We start from the raw sequence: 17021 nt of genomic DNA, 5'->3' as shown, positions 1-17021 counted from the left end.
ACGTCCCAGCCCGGAAAAACAGCTAAGATCCACTCTACACGTTGAATAGACCACACATGCTGATTAGCTCTCTTGCGCTTTCGTCCTCGCTTCGCGCAAAAGAGTTAACAGTTTTCCGGACCGAGACTTTTAAGTTGGTTCGGAATCCCTTCACCACGCCGGACTAAATTTCTCTAGCTACAGTGTTCCCCGATGCTACAGTACTCACATCACCTTGTCGCTGCAGTACTCAGCCATTCGGCCCAGCCCGCCAGGCCGGCTCAACTTAGCCCATTAGCGGGGTCTCACAACATCTTTGTACAAGATTTGAGACATTTCAGTCCTTGTTAGTTATTTAACATTCTTTCATTTTGCAACGGATAAAACCAAACTCAAATATTTGTTGAAATGGTTGGTGGAATGGTGGTGTGTTATTGGCCATCTACAATCAAATGTTTTTGTTACAAAGCTACATTTTTGTTACATTTATTAACTTTACAACAATAAAAAAAAAACTTGATCCTTGAGTAAGACTTTCGCCGAGACGCCATTGACGGAAAAACCATGAACCTCGACTATTCTGTGACACTAACAACGAGGACATGCATGTGGTCGCGTATCACACTGTAATTTTTTTGGTGAGATTTTTTCTTTCCTACAACTGCGCTAGATGCGCATGTTCTCGCTTTACCACCACACATTGACTGGTCATAGAAGTCTTTTTTTTACAAGTTTTGAAATGTTTTAGTCACGTTGTCAATTATCTACCATTCTTTCAATTTGATAAGGCAAAATTCAAATTCAAATCTTTAAAATATTCGGTGGCGTGTTATTTGGTTATTTCCCATCTACAATCACTGAATGTCTTTGGTAAAAAAGCAACATTTTTGTTGGCTTGTTGCATTTGTTAAACTTTACCACAATCACTAATCGGCTTGTTATTGTAGGTATGCTTACTTTGTATACGTGTTTGTATGCAGTACGTAAGTATTTTGTGAATCAATCAACTATCAAGCACTAGTCAATATAATGTATGGTGGAATTATTAATGAATTTTTAGAGCCATGCTGATCGAGTATCAACATAAACAGGAGATGTATATCAGTGCATGTAAACATTACTAAAATAACGTATAACCTTATGTTTCTATCACATTAAGAGTTACCTTTTACTCAAATCAATATTGACACTAAGGGTAAATCTTACCGGACAAATACCAATGCAATTAGAAAGCTATCAGTGCACGTAAACTTTATTTCTTAAAGTTATGTATAACGACCTTATGTTTCTATCACATCAAGAGTTAACTTTTATGATTTATTCATTTCGCTGAAATTTAGCTTATGCTGATTTGTTGTGAGAGGAAACCACTGTTCATTCGCTGAAAAGTATTGTTAAAGTAATGCGCGCTGCAGAACAGAGCGTTACTCAAAATCAATATTGACACTCTAAAATCTCGCTGGACAAATACTAATGCAATTAAAAAGGTGCCTCTTAAACTTCTAATAATGAAAAACACGCCTTATATACAAAGATGCCTAGCGCGCGGTGTGTTGTGTAAAATAATCTCCTACTTAATACAAAGATATGCAAATCTTTTGCGTATTCGAGAAAAAAACACTAATAATGCGATCAGAAAAAAAAAACTTGGGAACTTATTCTCGAACTACAATGGATCTAGTCAACGGCTCTCGGTAGGTCTTCACAAAGTATATTGTCCTTCGTTGTGCGGTAATACTAATACTTAAAAGTTGAAGTGTTTGCTTATATAGGGTGTTTAGATCTCAACTGGATTATAGTCACCAGCCAGAATAATCTCAAATTGCGGGTTGGGTTATGATCATCCAACGACGGGATTTGTAATCCTTTTAGATTATAGATCATTTGTACTCCAACTAAAAAGAATCCAGCGAGCATCTATAAGAGTTCCCTAAATCCCTTCACAATCCTTGGTTTTTAGCAAGATGAGAAAACCCCTTGTCGGGGATCTAATACCGGGTTACCCCAGAAGGTGGAACTAATAACCACCGAACGTTAAAAACTTCTGTACGGATAAGGGCGCCGTTACGTCCCTTGTTCGAATGACAGGAGTTTGGTTCCGCCTCGCCCGACGCCTTTGAGATAGCTCTGCCTCGCCCGAGGGCTCAGGGCTAGTCTCCGTCTTGCCCGACGCCTTTGGGGCGGGCTCGGTCTTGCCCGAGGGCCGAGGGATAGACTCCGCCTCGCCCGACGCCTTTGAGATAGCTCTGCCTCGCCCGAGGGCTCAGGGCTAGTCTCCGTCTCGCCCGACGCCTTTGGGACGGGCTCGGTCTCGCCCGAGGGCTGAGGGATAGACTCCGCCTCGCCCGACCCCGGAGGGGCGGGCTCGGTCTCGCCCAAGAGATAAGGACTGGTCTCTGCTTCACCCGACGGCCAGGAACGAGCCTCGCCCTGCTCGATATCTAAAGACTGGTTTCATCTTACCTGACAACTTCTCCCGTTCCCTCATGATGATGGGTACAAGGCAAGACAAGACGTTTGGGTCAACCATAGCTCCAAGGACCATACCCTGCGCCCTGGTAGAAAAAGTACTGCCAGGAAACGATGGGACAGGTGCTTTAGACCCTTCCAGACGTCGCAGAGCCCGAAAGGTATTACAGGTGCGTGCTCCTGTAGAGTTGTAGGCGTCGCCTTCAGCTCTGGACACGGAACCCGACGAAGATATACGACAACCGCTACGCTCTAGAAAAGGATTTGATATCTCCAAGAACGATAGATATTCTGTCACCACGCTATGGACCCAAGGGAGCGGAGCCCGCTTCTCGACCCCTCAGGTCCATCAAGTCAGAAGACCTTGCTCACGGCGCTACTCCAGACCCTGACCCCACGTCCCTCCGACGAAGACTCATAGAAACCAAAAGGCGTGCGGAACAAGGCTAGGGAGGCTCATAAGTCAAACCACTCTACTGTAGCCCATACCCTGCGCAGGGCAGCATTCTGTAACCAACCTGACATTCTACAGAGGCATCGACAGTATTGTAGGCACTTATCTTCCTTCGCACTCATCAGAATGAAGAACCAGGCCACGTAGACGTGAGCCACAAGACTAGGTAAAGCCCTCATCCTTGTAAAGCTAGCCCCTTCATCTATAAAAGGGGATGCGCTTCCTCCATCAAGAGGACGGACTTTTGACCGAACAACACACGACACACACACAGTCAAGCTGCTACAAAGCTCTTGACCTCCTTTCAACTCTTCCATCAGAGACTTGGACCAGTCCCTCTCTCGATCATTTGTACCCCCTACTATGAACCGTTCACGGTGCTAATAACACGAGCAGCAACAAACTAGACGTAGGGACATTCGGCCTGAACCAGTATAAATCTTGTGTCCTTTAGCGCACCATCCGAGCCTAACGCACGTTACTATAAATTTATTTACCAGTGCTTGTACAAAACACCGACAGTTGGCACGCCAGGTAGGGGCCTTGCGCGTTCCAAATCAGGCCTTGGATGGCCACCCACGCAATCAGCTGGGCCCTAAGCGCACACGTGCATTTCGGCGACCTAGATTTCATCGTCACACTAGGAGGAGAGTTGGCGCTAACTCACACGGCCAGCCCAGTCTCTCCCTTCCATCGACCTCAACCGTCTGAGGCTTGAGGGCCCACCGGGCAACTCCCTTGGATCCCAGTCATCAAGGGAGGCCTCGCGCAATGTCGCCCTATTTTCGGATGGACCCGTATGGAGCGCCCCGACAGCGTTTCCGTTTGGTCTCTGCAACGCTGCGGCGACGGCTGGCCACCTTCTGGCACCACGTATGGTTCAGCCACCCACGAACAGCGAGTTCGTGGGGACGATTGAGCATGATACAGAGACTCTCTACGGGCTCCTCAACGAGGAGCCATGATCGTTCTCTAACTCAGATTCCAGTAGGGGGAGCCACCACCCCTCCCGGGAATGCTTCATGGCGCAGACCCCCGAGGGTCACGTCGAAAGTGTCTCTGAGGAAGAGGTCACCCCTACAAACAACCCTGACGGCAGATCCGGGGAAGAGACGACAGTCCCATCTCGCCTAAGGATGGAGCAGCTAAGGGCCCGTCAGCAAGAAATCGATGAGGTCGGGCAAGGGCTCGTCCAGGAGTACGTGGACATCAATCGCGAGATTGAACGCCACAAAGACGGGGGCGCACGCGCCATGGCCCGCTCCGTACACCAAAGGATCCTCACCGACGATGGGACCCTTCCTTACTTTGCCCGAGCAAGCCAGAACATCGCCACAGCAACCACCTTGCTGCATGGCCTTTCAGAGGCCGCGACGTCCGAAGATCGCCGTGCCCGCCGAGAAATTCGCACGTTGCTCGAGCGTGCGGCAGCGCAGCAGGCGAAAAGTTCGTTGTCTCGACGATGCGAACCCGACACCAGCCAGCGCACGCCCTCAGTGCATCCCACCAAGGACATGTCCGTTCACCAAACACCGCCAGGCAGCAGGCAGCCCTCCACTGTCCTAGTGCATCAACGCCTCGGCCATGGCCACGACGTACGCAGCATCATCGATGCTCGGAAACGCGCCCACGACAACGATGGAGAAGCAGCACGCCGTGGCTACCATCCCCGACGTGGCGGACGCTACGACAACAACGAGGACCGAAGCCTAAGCCCCGGCCTACCAGGTCCTCAGGCATTCGGTCGACACATCCTCAACGTTGCGTTCCCCCTAAGGTATCGACCGCCTACCAACATCCCTAAATATTCTGGCGCAACAAATCTCGGGCTTTGGCTCGAAGACTATCGGCTTGCATGTCAGGCCGGTGGTGCGAGTGATGACGATTTCATTATGCGCAATCTCCCACTGTTCTTGGCTGATTCGACGCGAGCATGGCTGGAGCACCTACCGTCCAATGCCATTCAGAGTTGGGCGGATCTGACGGAGATCTTCGTGGGCAACTTACAGAGCACGTACAAACACCCTGGAAACCCATGGGACCTCAAGAACTGCCACCAGAAGGCCGATGAAACGCTCCACGGGCACATCCAGCGCTTCTCTCGGCAGTGCAACGAGCTCCCTAACGTCGCTGACACCGACGTGATAGGAGCCTTTCTATCTGGGACAACCTATGAATCCCTGATCCACAAGCTAGGACGCAGGGGCCCGCGGACTACCAAGGAACTCCTAGACATCGCCACCAGTTACGCCTCTAGAGAGGAGGCGGTCGGAGCCATCTTTGATCGCTCCAACGGAAAGACAAGGCGGGACGAGGATGCCGGCGAAGGCGCCTCCAACCGTCCTGCCAAAAGGAAAAATAAGAAGCAACGGCGCGACAACTCGCTCATGGCCACTACCGACCGCAAAGGTGGCCGGAAGCCCGCGGAGGGCACTCTGAACCACTTCGAGAAAATGCTCGAGGGGCCATGCCCAAACCATGCCTTCCCGGCCAAGCATCTATACAAGGATTGCGGCCTCATGCGCAAATACCTGTCCGAGGGCCTTAACAAAGGGGAGCAGGGGAAGGAGCCTGTTCCCGCCACAAACGACACAGAGGAGAAGGACGACGCCTTCCCAACGCCGACCGACGCCCTCATGATCTTCGGAGGATCAACGGCCTACGACTCCAAGCGCCGCCAGAAGGTCACGCGTTGCGAGGTCTACACAGCCGGACCGGCCACGCCTGCCTTCCTCAGGTGGTCGGAATCCGCCATAACCTTCAACCGAACCGACCATCCGGATGCCATCCCACACCCAGGAAGGTACCCACTTATCGTCGATCCGATCGTCGGTCCAAAGCGGCTCACGAAAGTACTGATGGACGGAGGCAGCGACCTCAACATCATGTACGCCAAGACGCTCGACGAGATTGGCGTCGACCGAACGAACCTCCGTCCCATTCTAGCACCTTTCCATGGCGTCGTGCCTGGTAGGCAAGCCGTGCCACTAGGGCAGATCGATCTGCCCGTCACTTTCGGGGATCGGTCCAATTACCGGACTAAGACCCTCACCTTCGACGTAGTGGGGTTCCCGGGGACTTTCCACGCCATTCTGGGACGACCATGCTACGCGAAGTTCATGGCCGTCCTCAATTATACGTACCTTAAGCTGAAGCTGACAGGCCCCCCACGGGGTCATCACCATCGGCACCTCCTTCCAGCGCGCTTACTAGTCCAAAGTCGAATCCTGCGGACACGCATCCGCGGTCATCGCCTCCAAAGAGCTCGCCACCCTCAGGGAGGAGGTCGTTGAAGAGGCACCCAATGCAAAGAGGTCATCCGGGTCGTTCGAATCGGCGGAAGGACCCAAGGAGGTCCTCTTGGACCCCAGCAACTCTGAGGGCAAAAAAGTCCATATCGGGACCGCGCTCTCCTCCGAATAGGAAAGCGCGCTTGTCGACTTCCTCCGTGAAAACAAAGACATCTTTGCGTGGAAACCCTCGGACATGCCGAGCATCCCGAGGGAGGTCGCCGAGCATACTCTCCAGATCCTCCCGGGCTCCAAGCCGGTGAAGCAACGCCTGCGCCGCTTCGACGAGGAGAAACACAGGGCCATCGGCGAGGAGATAGCCAAACTGCTGGCCACAGGATTCATTAAGGAAGTATACCACCCAGAGTGGTTAGTAAATCCTGTTCTTGTACGAAAAAAGAGCGGAAAATGGAGAATGTGTGTCGATTACACTGGCCTCAACAAGGCATGTCCAAAGGATCTGTTTCCTTTGCCACGAATAGACCAAATAATCGATTCCACCTCAGGGTGCGAAACTCTCTGCTTCCTTGACGCATACTCCGGCTACCACCAAATCATGATGAAAGAGTCCGACCAGCTCGCGACATCTTTTATCACCCCCTTCGGATCGTTTTACTACATTTCAATGCTGTTCGGTCTGAAAAATGCTGGGGCAACTTACCAGCGCTGTATGCTCAATTGCTTCGGAGACCTCATCGGGCGAACCGTTGAGGGCACTAAAACCGTTTCTACAAAAAAGAGAAAGATAAAAAATTGCTTGCCACAAGCAAAAGACGAAAATGTGTTCATTTTTTGCACAAATTCACCACTTACAAAGTGATTTCATTACAAAAAGGACTAATATACTTGTAAATTCATAGGACTGTTTACTCGGGGGCTTCCCCACAAAATTATTCAATTACCGTCTCTGCTTAGCTTTACTACAAGTACTGCCATGGTCGCCGCGCCACGCTCTCCATCGGCAACACCCGGGGCGTGTACACGGGCCAGCTCGTCTACTACGGCCGCCGCGCCACGCTCTCCATCGGCGACGCCCGGGGCGTGTACATGGGCCAGCTCGTCTACTGCGGCCGTCGCGCCATGCTCTCCATCGGTGATGCCCGGGACGTGTACACGGGCCAGCTCGTCTACTGCGGCCACCGTGCCACACTCTCCATCGGCGACATCCTGCCGCTTCGCGGGATCCTCGAAGACGCCGTCATCTGCAACGCCTCCACCGAGGCATCCGGGGACTACACCATCGTCGCCAGCCACAACCCTAACAACAGCATCAGGGTAGGAAACGCCTCTCGCCAAAGGAGGAACACAGCAAACGACGGCGAAGTCAACAACGTACGGCGCCCACCAGCGCTCATTCTCCTTCGGCAGCAGCGACTCCTCAGCAAGGGCGGCACGCACCATCTCATCTACGTTGGATGACCTCCGGCTCGACATCACGCTCTAGATTCACGAGCGGATTTGTGAGTTTTCTCTCTCTCTGGCATGACCCTTCCTCACTCAGGAACCGCCGCAACGCACGGACGTATTCGGCGGAAAGGAAGGAGGAGAGGTAGCGGCTCAAAGGCAGAAGAAGAGGTGGGATGAGAACTCCCCTCCCCCTCTCTATTTAAAGAGGAGGCGCTGCAGCTAAGGAAAGGTGAAAGGTTGGACGAAAAATTATCTCCAAGTATTACGCTTGCAAAAACCTCCTGTGTTATATTTGCAAACATTCGCTAAGTTTTCCATTCTTCTTATAAACAAGTCCTAAGGGCTAGGATTTTAGGAACAAATTCTGAATACAACTGGTAGGACTGCGGGACACCCACGCCCCAGCGGCTACAACCTCTTTGCTCACCAGCTCAATCAGATCATTTATACTCCAACTAAAAAGAATTCAGCGAGCATCTCTAAGAGTTCCCTAAATCCCTTCTCAATCCTTGGTTTTTAGCAAGATGAGAAAACCCCCTATCGGGGACCTAATACTGGGGTACCCCAGATGGTGGAACTAATAACCACCGAACGTTAAAAACTTATGGACGGATAAAGGCGTCGTTAGGTCCCTTGTTCGAATGACATGAGTTTGGTTCCGCCTCGCCCGATGCCTTTGAGATAGCTCTGCCTCGCCCGAGGGCTCAGGGCTAGTGTCCGTCTCGCCCGACGCCTTTGGGGCGGGCTCGGTCTCGCCTGAGGGCCGAGGGATAGACTCCGCCTCGCCCGACGCCTTTGAGATAGCTCTGCCTCGCCCGAGGGCTCAGGGCTAGTCTCCGTCTCGCCCGACGCCTTTGGGACAGGCTCAGTCTCGCCCGAGGGCTGAGGGATAGACTCCGCCTCGCCCGACCCCAGAGGGGCGGGCTCGGTCTCGCCCAAGAGATAAGGACTGGTCTCTGCTTCACCCGACGGCCAGGAACGAGCCTCGCCCTGCTCGATATCTAAAGACTGGTTTCATCTTACCTGACAACTTCTCCCCGTTCCCTCATGATGATAGGTACAGGGCAAGACAAGACATTCGGGTCAACCATGGCTCCAAGGACCATACCCTGCGCCCTGGCAGGAAAAGTACTGCCAGGAAACGATGGGACAGGTGCTTTAGACCCTTCCAGGCGCCGCAGAGCCCGAAAGGTATTACAGGTGCGTGCTCCTCGCCTTGTAGAGTTGTAGGCGCCGCCTTCAGCTCTGGACACGGAACTCGACGAAGATATACGACAACCGCTACGCTCTAGAAAAGGATTTGATATCTCCACGAACGATGGATATTCCGTCACCACGCTATGGACCCAAGGGAGCGGAGCCCGCTTCCCGACCCCTCAGGTCCACCAAGTCAGAAGACCTTGCCCACGACGCTACTCTAGACCCCGACCCCACGTCCCTCCGATGAAGACTCATAGGAACCAGAAGGCGTGCGGAGCAAGGCTGGGGAGGCTCATAAGTCAAACCACTCTACTGCAGCCCATACCCTATGCAGGGCATCATTCTGTAACCAACCTGACATTCTACAGAGGCATCGACAGTATTGTAGGCGCTTATCTTCCTTCGCACTCATCAGAATGAAGAACCAGGTCGCGTAGACGTGAGCCACAAGACTAGGTAAAGCCCTCATCCTTGTAAAGCCAACCACTTCATCTATAAAAGGGGATGCGCTTCCTCCATCAAGAGGACGGACTTTTGACCGAACAACACACGACACACACACACACAGTCAAGCTGCTACAAAGCTCTTGACCTCCTTTCAACCCTTCCATCAGAGACTTGGGACCAGTCCCTTTCTCGATCGTTTGTACCCCCTACTACAAACCGTTCACGGTGCTAATAACACGAGCAGCAACAAACTGAACGTAGGGACATTCAGCCCGAACCAGTATAAATCTTGTGTCCTTTAGCGCACCATCCGAGCCTAACGCGCATTACTATAAATTTACTTACCGGTGCTTGTACGAAACACCGACACCCCCCTCTCCAACAACTCCTAATCCACGCTCCTAATCTTTTATAACTCGGGAAAAGTCACCCTGTTCTGGGTAAAGTTACGCAATTCGGAGTCGCGCGTATCTTCTCTCCGGCGCGTGTTTGTTGGTCAATTTAAAGATGGAAGGACGTGGAAAGAATAAAGAGTAGAAAATGGTTTCTGATATAAATGTACAAGAGAAAAAGAATATATAAAAGTGATTAGGATAATTTAGAAATAGTATAGGATTCTTGATGTAAAATTGTTAACTATATTTTAGGAATGGATTATTAGAAATTCTTGGAGATGACTTTCTTTATTCCTTATAATATTTTTTAGGAGTCGTAAAACTTTATGATTTTAGAAAAAAAAATATCATATAGTCTTGGAGATGCTCTAACCTAGCGAGCCAAAAGGTACGGTCTATCCGTAATCCAGATTATATAATTCAAACAGACCCATAAAAGAAGCCATGTTTATTAGCTTTTCTAGAATGAAACGATTTAAAAAGGAATATCTTATGACAAAATCAAATCTTTCGCCAGTAAAGTGTATCATTAATGAATAAGATGCCTAGCACTCTTCTCCAGCCAGAACTAATGAACTATGACGAAATCTTCTAAGCTAGAACTAATGAACTATGACGAAATCAGGCACACCCATCTCTGCAATCCGCGGCTGGCTTTATTCTTCCGTCCTAACTACCTACCTACGGTGTTCCTGCTGCAAAACAAAACAAAAGCAGATAGGTTGATGTCATCAGAAATTCAGAACAGAACACATATGTGAAGTCATACAAAAGCAAATAATAGCCAAAAATCCTTGCAAAAAATCTTAAATCTTATAAAATAATTAAGAAGAGAAAAAGAAATACCCTAGGGTGGCGACGACGATGGTGGAGTACCGGGCAGCGTCATCGGCGGCGCACCATCCCCTGTCAACAGCAATCGATGTCATTTATTGGCTAGTTGCAGGGGCGGATCTGCTGGGGCTCAAGCCCCCCCCCCCCCCCCCCCCCCCCCACACACACACACACACACACCCTGGCAGCTCCATTGGAGCCTCCTTAGCCCCCTCATGAATTTTTCAGCCATTAACAACAGGAGGTTGAAGATGAGTTTCGAGTTAAAGATGAGTTCTCAGCCCCCATAAATGTATTTTCTAGATCCGCCACTGGTTAGTTGCATATATCAACAATGTCATCGCAAGCTAATCAACAACTATTTAAGGACGACTTACTGTCGCAGTGCTTGGCCAGTGCTCTCAGCTGGAAAGGCGCGCTGCACACTGTGTCGAGGGCGAACATGCGCGTGAAGTTCATCGGCGCCGGAAAGAGCTGGCCGATGTCGCCGTTGACGACGCGGCAGTAGCAGATGGCTGCTCCCTCGTGGGCGACCCGCGTGAAGCCGTCGCAGCATGTGGCCGAAGGCGCCGTCACGCTGGTGTTGGTGAGGAAGCCCGCGCAGGGCATCATGTTCATGAGGTGCGACCGGCACTCCGTCGGCTCCTTCGGTGGCGCCGGCTGCGGCGGCGGCTCATAGCAAGGGAACAGTGGGATCCGAGGAAGGCCCGGTATGCATGGGACGATTGGTGGGAACGAGAACGCCGCTGATGGTGATGGCTGCAGCGACATGGCGGTGAAGGCGATGAGCAAGGCAATCGGGATATTAATGGATGGCGCCATCTCGGCCGAACCGTCGTCGACTGGTGTTTGGCATGACCTGATGAGCCTGATCAATTCTATGTTATATACTAGAAACACCGGCGCGGCATTGCCGCGCCCAGCTCGGAGGAGGCCAGCTGCCCAGCCCATTGGAATTTTTTATATATGTCGTTGATGCTTTACTTTTGTAAAGAGTACTCTAATTTTCTGGCTATCTTTGAACGCACCAATTTGTTGCATCGGCTGATACAATTGGATTATAGTAAAGAGTAGAGATTGTTAACAGGGATATTTGTTCTTCCTTTATTCGGAGTGAATTAGTTCGCATATGTTTCATCAGTAAGAGTATTTTGGATGTATGGATTTCACTGAGATTCTTAAGTTTTTTTCTGAACTGAGTGGACTTTGCTTTGAATGGGATCCAAGTGAAAGCACTCAACAAACAGAGTTTGCCATCCCATTCAACGCTCGCTGAACAAACTGAGATAGTATGGTCTTGTCGTCAACTCTGAGGTGAAGATAACGTCACCACAGCGGGCAGCCGACGGGAGCAAGTCCGGGGACTGAGCTAGACGGAACGTATTGGTGCCAGTCGGCAAGCGCCTGCTACCATGGTTGCCACGTACCTGTTCTCACTGGGGCTAACAGGCAGGGTGTGTGACAATTCTGTAATTCAATTAACAGTTACAGATTTGAGGGCGTGACTCATGGAGACAGCTGACTGACATAAATGCTACTAAGAGAACAGAAGATTTGTTGCATGCAATGGTGATGTAGCAGCAGTCAAAGTTGACAGTTAAGGTGTTCAACCAACAGTTTGAGATGTGCAAAGTACCTTTTGTGGCTTTGAGCAGCCTGTTTTCCCTCTTTGCTTTGGCATGGGCACGGCGTCGACACAGAATGGCATTATATTGCTTATTGTTCACTTAAATTGGTGCTTCTGTTGGCATATTCAGTGGTATAAACATTCGCGCTCCAGGCTGCACTGACAAACACAAATGGTGGAAGATAAGCAATAAGATGTACTTTTATAAATATTGTACAGATTTCCTATTTGAAAATGGAAGCATCAAATAAAGATTTCTTTGCAGATCCTCATTTATTAGAAAGCAGGCCATGTAAAAGATATTGCTTCAGCATAGCATCTATAAAGAAATGTCATCAGATTATAGCCATACTATCTGTGCCCACTTAAAATAATACAATTTTGAAGTGGTACAGTGTTAGGTTTTTATATATTTTGTAGATGATAATATTGGTTTTCAGTTAATCATATTCCTTTCGTTTCATAGAGCAATTACAAATGCATTGATCCTTGCGAAAATGGGGTCTCAATTTAGGCAGTGCATGGCACACAAACGCTACAGCAAAAAAGATCTAGCAAGCAAATGGTATCGAATGTGTTAAAAACCATGAATCTCTGCAGAATAGGATAAATGCGTGAAAAGTATATATTATTGCCAGTACTTACCTTGGAAGCACCAAACATATTCGCAGCATAAATATGAAAATCCCTTGGAAGCCAGAGAACATCATTGTCAGGTCCATGGAAGATCTGCAGAATGGTAATATGGGAAACAACATCTTCATCAGGTGCGAAGAAAAAAATGTTTATTTTTTAACTTTAATAGGCAAAAGAATTGTGAGAACTCTAATGTAGCCTAATGTCATGAGAAGAAGTGCCGGCACCCTGTAACTAAACAATAGTGTTTTTTTTTTTTTTTGGGGGGGGGGGGGGGGGGGGGGGGGGGTCCATCAAATATTTAATATTAAGCTTGACAAACATAGCTGGAAAACAACATCATTAATACTGGGCAATGAAAGTATATGGGTACGTGCTATTTTATTATTAGTACCATGTTAAGTATAAAGTATATACACATTGTGAAGAAAAGGAGTGCATCCCAAAACTGGAGACTGGAGAAACATGCAAAATAGAAAGAGGAGGCATAGCATACCTAAATTCGGCAGCTAACTTTATAGTAATAAAAAATGAGGTAACCGAAGAACTTGGTGACCCAATAAAACTATTTTGCTGCTGGTGCATATGAGGAAACCTTGACTGCCAATATGTGTATCAGTAAATCAGTTTGAGGAAAGCACCAATGCATATATGACTATATCATTCACGCAGTTATCATCCATCAGGTAGAGATCATGTGGAGCATCTTACGATTATTACCTGAAAGGGGAAAAAGCATCACTAAACTATTCAGTGTTGGATTTCCTCTCATTGTAATCATAGAGCACATATTCAGGGTCAGAGTTGTACATGGTAAACCCATAATGATCAAAGCAATTCAGCTAAACATATTTTAGAGACCCAGTGAGAATTGGGGACTGTAAAAACTGACATCATTCCGTAAGCCTGAATGGCCTAGGATTGGGTGATTTCTCTGAGCCTCTCCTTGCTCTTCTGGTTCTGCATTTACCTACCTGAATTGAGAAAAGCTCCCTTTTTCAACACTGGCCATTACTCTTGACTCTGAGCCATTCAACTAATCGTTACAACAGAGTCTTCTAGGATGAAGCGGTCCTCCTTGACCTACAGTGTAGCAGCAGAGAAAAGCTCCCTTTTTCAACACTGGCCATTACTCTTGACTCTGAGCCATTCAACTAATCGTTACAACAGAGTCTTCTAGGATGAAGTGGTCCTCCTTGACCTACAGTGTAGCAGAAACACAGGGATTTTTTTTATAAGGTGCCAATCTGAGCAATGTATTGAAATTAAAAAATGTGACTGAAATTGGAAGAACGGCAATTGTACTATTCAGATCCGGCACCAAGGGAGAGGAAGAGTGGGCGCGCGGAGTGGATCCGGCAGCAGGGCCGGCCGCGGAGCAGCGGAGTGCGTCGCAAGATGGAGCCGGAGATGGTGGGGGCGGGCTCGCGGCGCCGGCGGCCTCAAGGCTACCAGCGGCGGCATGGCGACCTCGGGGAGGGAGCGTCTGTGCCGGGAGGCAGCCACCGGCGGGGCACCACCGGGGGCTGCGCCGCCCAGCCTGGGAGCCACCGGGCTGGCAGTGCGAAGCGTGCGGAGGTGGCCGCGCGCAGGCACAGGAGAGCTAGCGAGGGTAGCACAGGCCGGCTTCCAACCACGCCTCGTGCTCCTCTGCATGCCCCTTCCACTTCTGCTGCTACAGCCAGGAAGGAAACTGACCCTGATCTGATCCCTATCCCTACTCCCAGAACTAGAGGAGATGCTCAACCTGCTATGGCTTTGTAGGTCACTGGCGCCCTATTTGTAGGCAGGCAAGCAGCCTGCAGCAATGGTGGAGTAGTACTGATTCAGTGGTGCTCGCTCCAGTAGTACTAGCTGGTAGTAGCTGCTGCAGCGCCACCACGTCGGGAGAGAGAGAGAGAGAAGAAGGGAGGCTGCGGCGGTGACGCGAGCGGCGGAGAGGCAGCGCCGGGGACCGGCGGGGGTTTGCCACGGCGTTGGTGCGTAGGCAGCGAGAGAGGAAGCGCCGGGATGGGGAGGATGGACCCGTTTTTTTTTCGTGTGGGTCGAGGGCTTTTTTGAAAACAAAACTGAGAGGAGGCCTGAACTGCGGGTTGATTCGACTAAAGTTCGAGGGTTTTTTTGTAAAAAGACCGCGGCTCGCCCGATCTGAGCCGTCCACGCGCCCGATCGAACGGCCGCGAAAAGCGGGCGACGTGGCACGCTGTCCGGCCGCGGTTTGGGCGCAGGATTCATATAGAAAGATATGACGAGTCTGTGTTTATCGGTTTGGTATGAGCTGATAAGCCTGATCAAATATCTCTCTGGACAATCTAAACTAACTCCGTATAATCGTAGGGGAGTTGTTTGCATCTCAAACAACCGTAGCTCGCATCTAGTTTGTTTTGATTGAACAGAGATTAGTTAAACTAATAACTGGTTACCCCACATGAAATCTAGAAAAAAATATCATTGAAGTATAAATATTCACTAATAGATAAATTCAACTATTTAGATGGTTTCAGGGTGGTTTTGTGTTTTTGAAAATATATATAATAATAATACAAAAAAAATTACTCTCTAAAATTTGAACTAATTTGTCCTAATAAAAAAATATGAAACTAATACTTGAGTTTTTTTTTTGTATTTTACTAGCAAAAGTGTTCATTCGTTGCAACGGTCGTTATCTGCTCGCTCTCACTCCTCACCATCTGTGGGTGTACTCAACAATGACACATGATGAGTTGATAACAACTTCGAAGCACTTATAGACACACATAATAGTTAGTTGTCCACCTTCACCGCGGTAATGCACTACTATAATCTACATGTTTTTTCTAGGGTTTTTCTTTTTTTTCTAGAAAAAAATGGAGATCTTAGGAGTAGTTTTTCCCCCCTAAGATGGTACGTAACCATTATTGTCTATTTAAACATAGTATATACTAAATATATAAATGTCTTATAATTTAAAATCGAGGAAGTATATGAAAAGCGTGGGGAAATTAAGGACCTGTTTGGCAGAGCTCACAGAGCTAATTCTCTGTTGGCGAACCGGCCATCCAAATAGTATTTTTCAGTTATGCCCGTATAAGTTTACAAGTTTGTAATTTATAGTGGTATTTAGTCCAAAACCGATCTTCCAAACACGCCCTAAACTGGTAAGGTCGCGTGCTTCCGTAACTGACGGGTGGACAAGTATTATTTTTATGGGAGGAGTCTAATTTTTCAAAAAATAAAAAAACTATCAAACTATTAGCTGAATTTATTGTTGCTACACCAAAGCTAGAAACCCTTATTTTTTTAATCGGTAGAAACCCTTATTTATTAATTATTATAATAACCACTCAAGTATCATTATTGACTTAGGTCACTTAGGCCCACACTGAATAGATAAATAAATATGATTTTTAGATGTATGAGCAGCACTTAAACTTGTTAAGTGGTGTCATTTAGGTCCACGAACTTTGAAAATGTAACGAACTTTGAAAACGTATTTCTTGTTCCCTCAATTTATTCAGTGATGCACCCACGTGATCCATATGGTTCAGAAATAGACCTACAGTGCACCATACAAGTTTAGACTTGCAGTGCACCATTTAATAAGTTTAGAAATCCAGAAACGCATTTTTAAAATTTCTAAAACTAAGTGGCATCCCTTGACAAGTTCATAGATTGCCCATGCCTTCAACTCTTTTAATACTCACTAGAAAGATCTTTTTACTCGTTTGAACTAGTTTGTTCTAATCAGAAAAATATGAAACCAATACTTAAATTTTCCTAAACATATAATCTAGGGGTTGGTGATTTATTTAGAGTTATTTGTATTTTAATTATTCTTATCCATAATATTTTATTACTCATTGTCGGGGCAGAAAGTGACCAACATGTAAATATTTGTAGTTTTGTCGTACGTTGTGATCGGATGTGGCCTAGCACTCAATGACACAGGGTGTATACTGGTTCAGGCAACGTGCCCTATGTCTAGTCTGAGTCGATCGATGACTTTATTTCTGAGCCCAGGTGCTCGAAGTTTGTTGTGGGGTTACAAACGAGAAGGAGAAAGATGGAGGGTACAAGAGGCCCGGTCGAACTCTGGTCTGAAGGGCCGAGAGTGACGAGAGCTCTTGCGTGCGTTGAATATTCGAGCGTGTGCTCAAGGTTTGATCCTGGTGGTTCTGTTGTTCTGTGTTGAATCGATCGCCCTGTCGGGAGAGAGCGTATCCTCTTTTATAGATGAAGGGGACGGCCTTACAAGAGAGAGAATGTATGTATGCTACTAAGTCTTGTTGCCCACTTCGTCGGGT

At 48.3% G+C, this 17021-nt stretch overlaps 1 protein-coding gene across 1 annotated transcript; it reads right to left on the bottom strand.

Annotated features, from left to right (window-relative positions):
• Positions 1-10234: 10234 nt before the first annotated feature.
• LOC136550529 (non-specific lipid transfer protein GPI-anchored 11-like) lies at positions 10235-11297 on the bottom strand. The gene is made up of 3 exons (XM_066542128.1): positions 10853-11297; positions 10488-10547; positions 10235-10336 (listed from the first exon to the last, which is right to left on the bottom strand). Exons 1-2 carry the CDS (start codon positions 11295-11297, stop codon positions 10489-10491), a joined length of 504 nt encoding a protein of 167 aa, XP_066398225.1. The 3' UTR covers positions 10235-10336; position 10488.
• Between the last annotated feature and the right edge of the window lie 5724 nt (positions 11298-17021).

Source organism: Miscanthus floridulus, chromosome 4, assembly GCF_019320115.1.
Source record: "Miscanthus floridulus cultivar M001 chromosome 4, ASM1932011v1, whole genome shotgun sequence".
In the NCBI taxonomy this organism is placed as follows: Eukaryota; Viridiplantae; Streptophyta; class Magnoliopsida; order Poales; family Poaceae; genus Miscanthus; species Miscanthus floridulus.
Note: the sequence above shows the minus strand (reverse complement) of the source record. Positions and strands in the feature narration are given on the sequence as shown.

Bases quoted from the DNA above. Each gene is read 5' to 3' on its own strand.
- LOC136550529 (XM_066542128.1), bottom strand. From the start codon at position 11,297: ATGGCGCCATCCATTAATATCCCGATTGCCTTGCTCATCGCCTTCACC. The intron at 10,548-10,852 runs GTAAGTCGTCCT...TGCTGTTGACAG, and splicing joins ACTGGCCAAGCACTGCGACA to GGGATGGTGCGCCGCCGATG.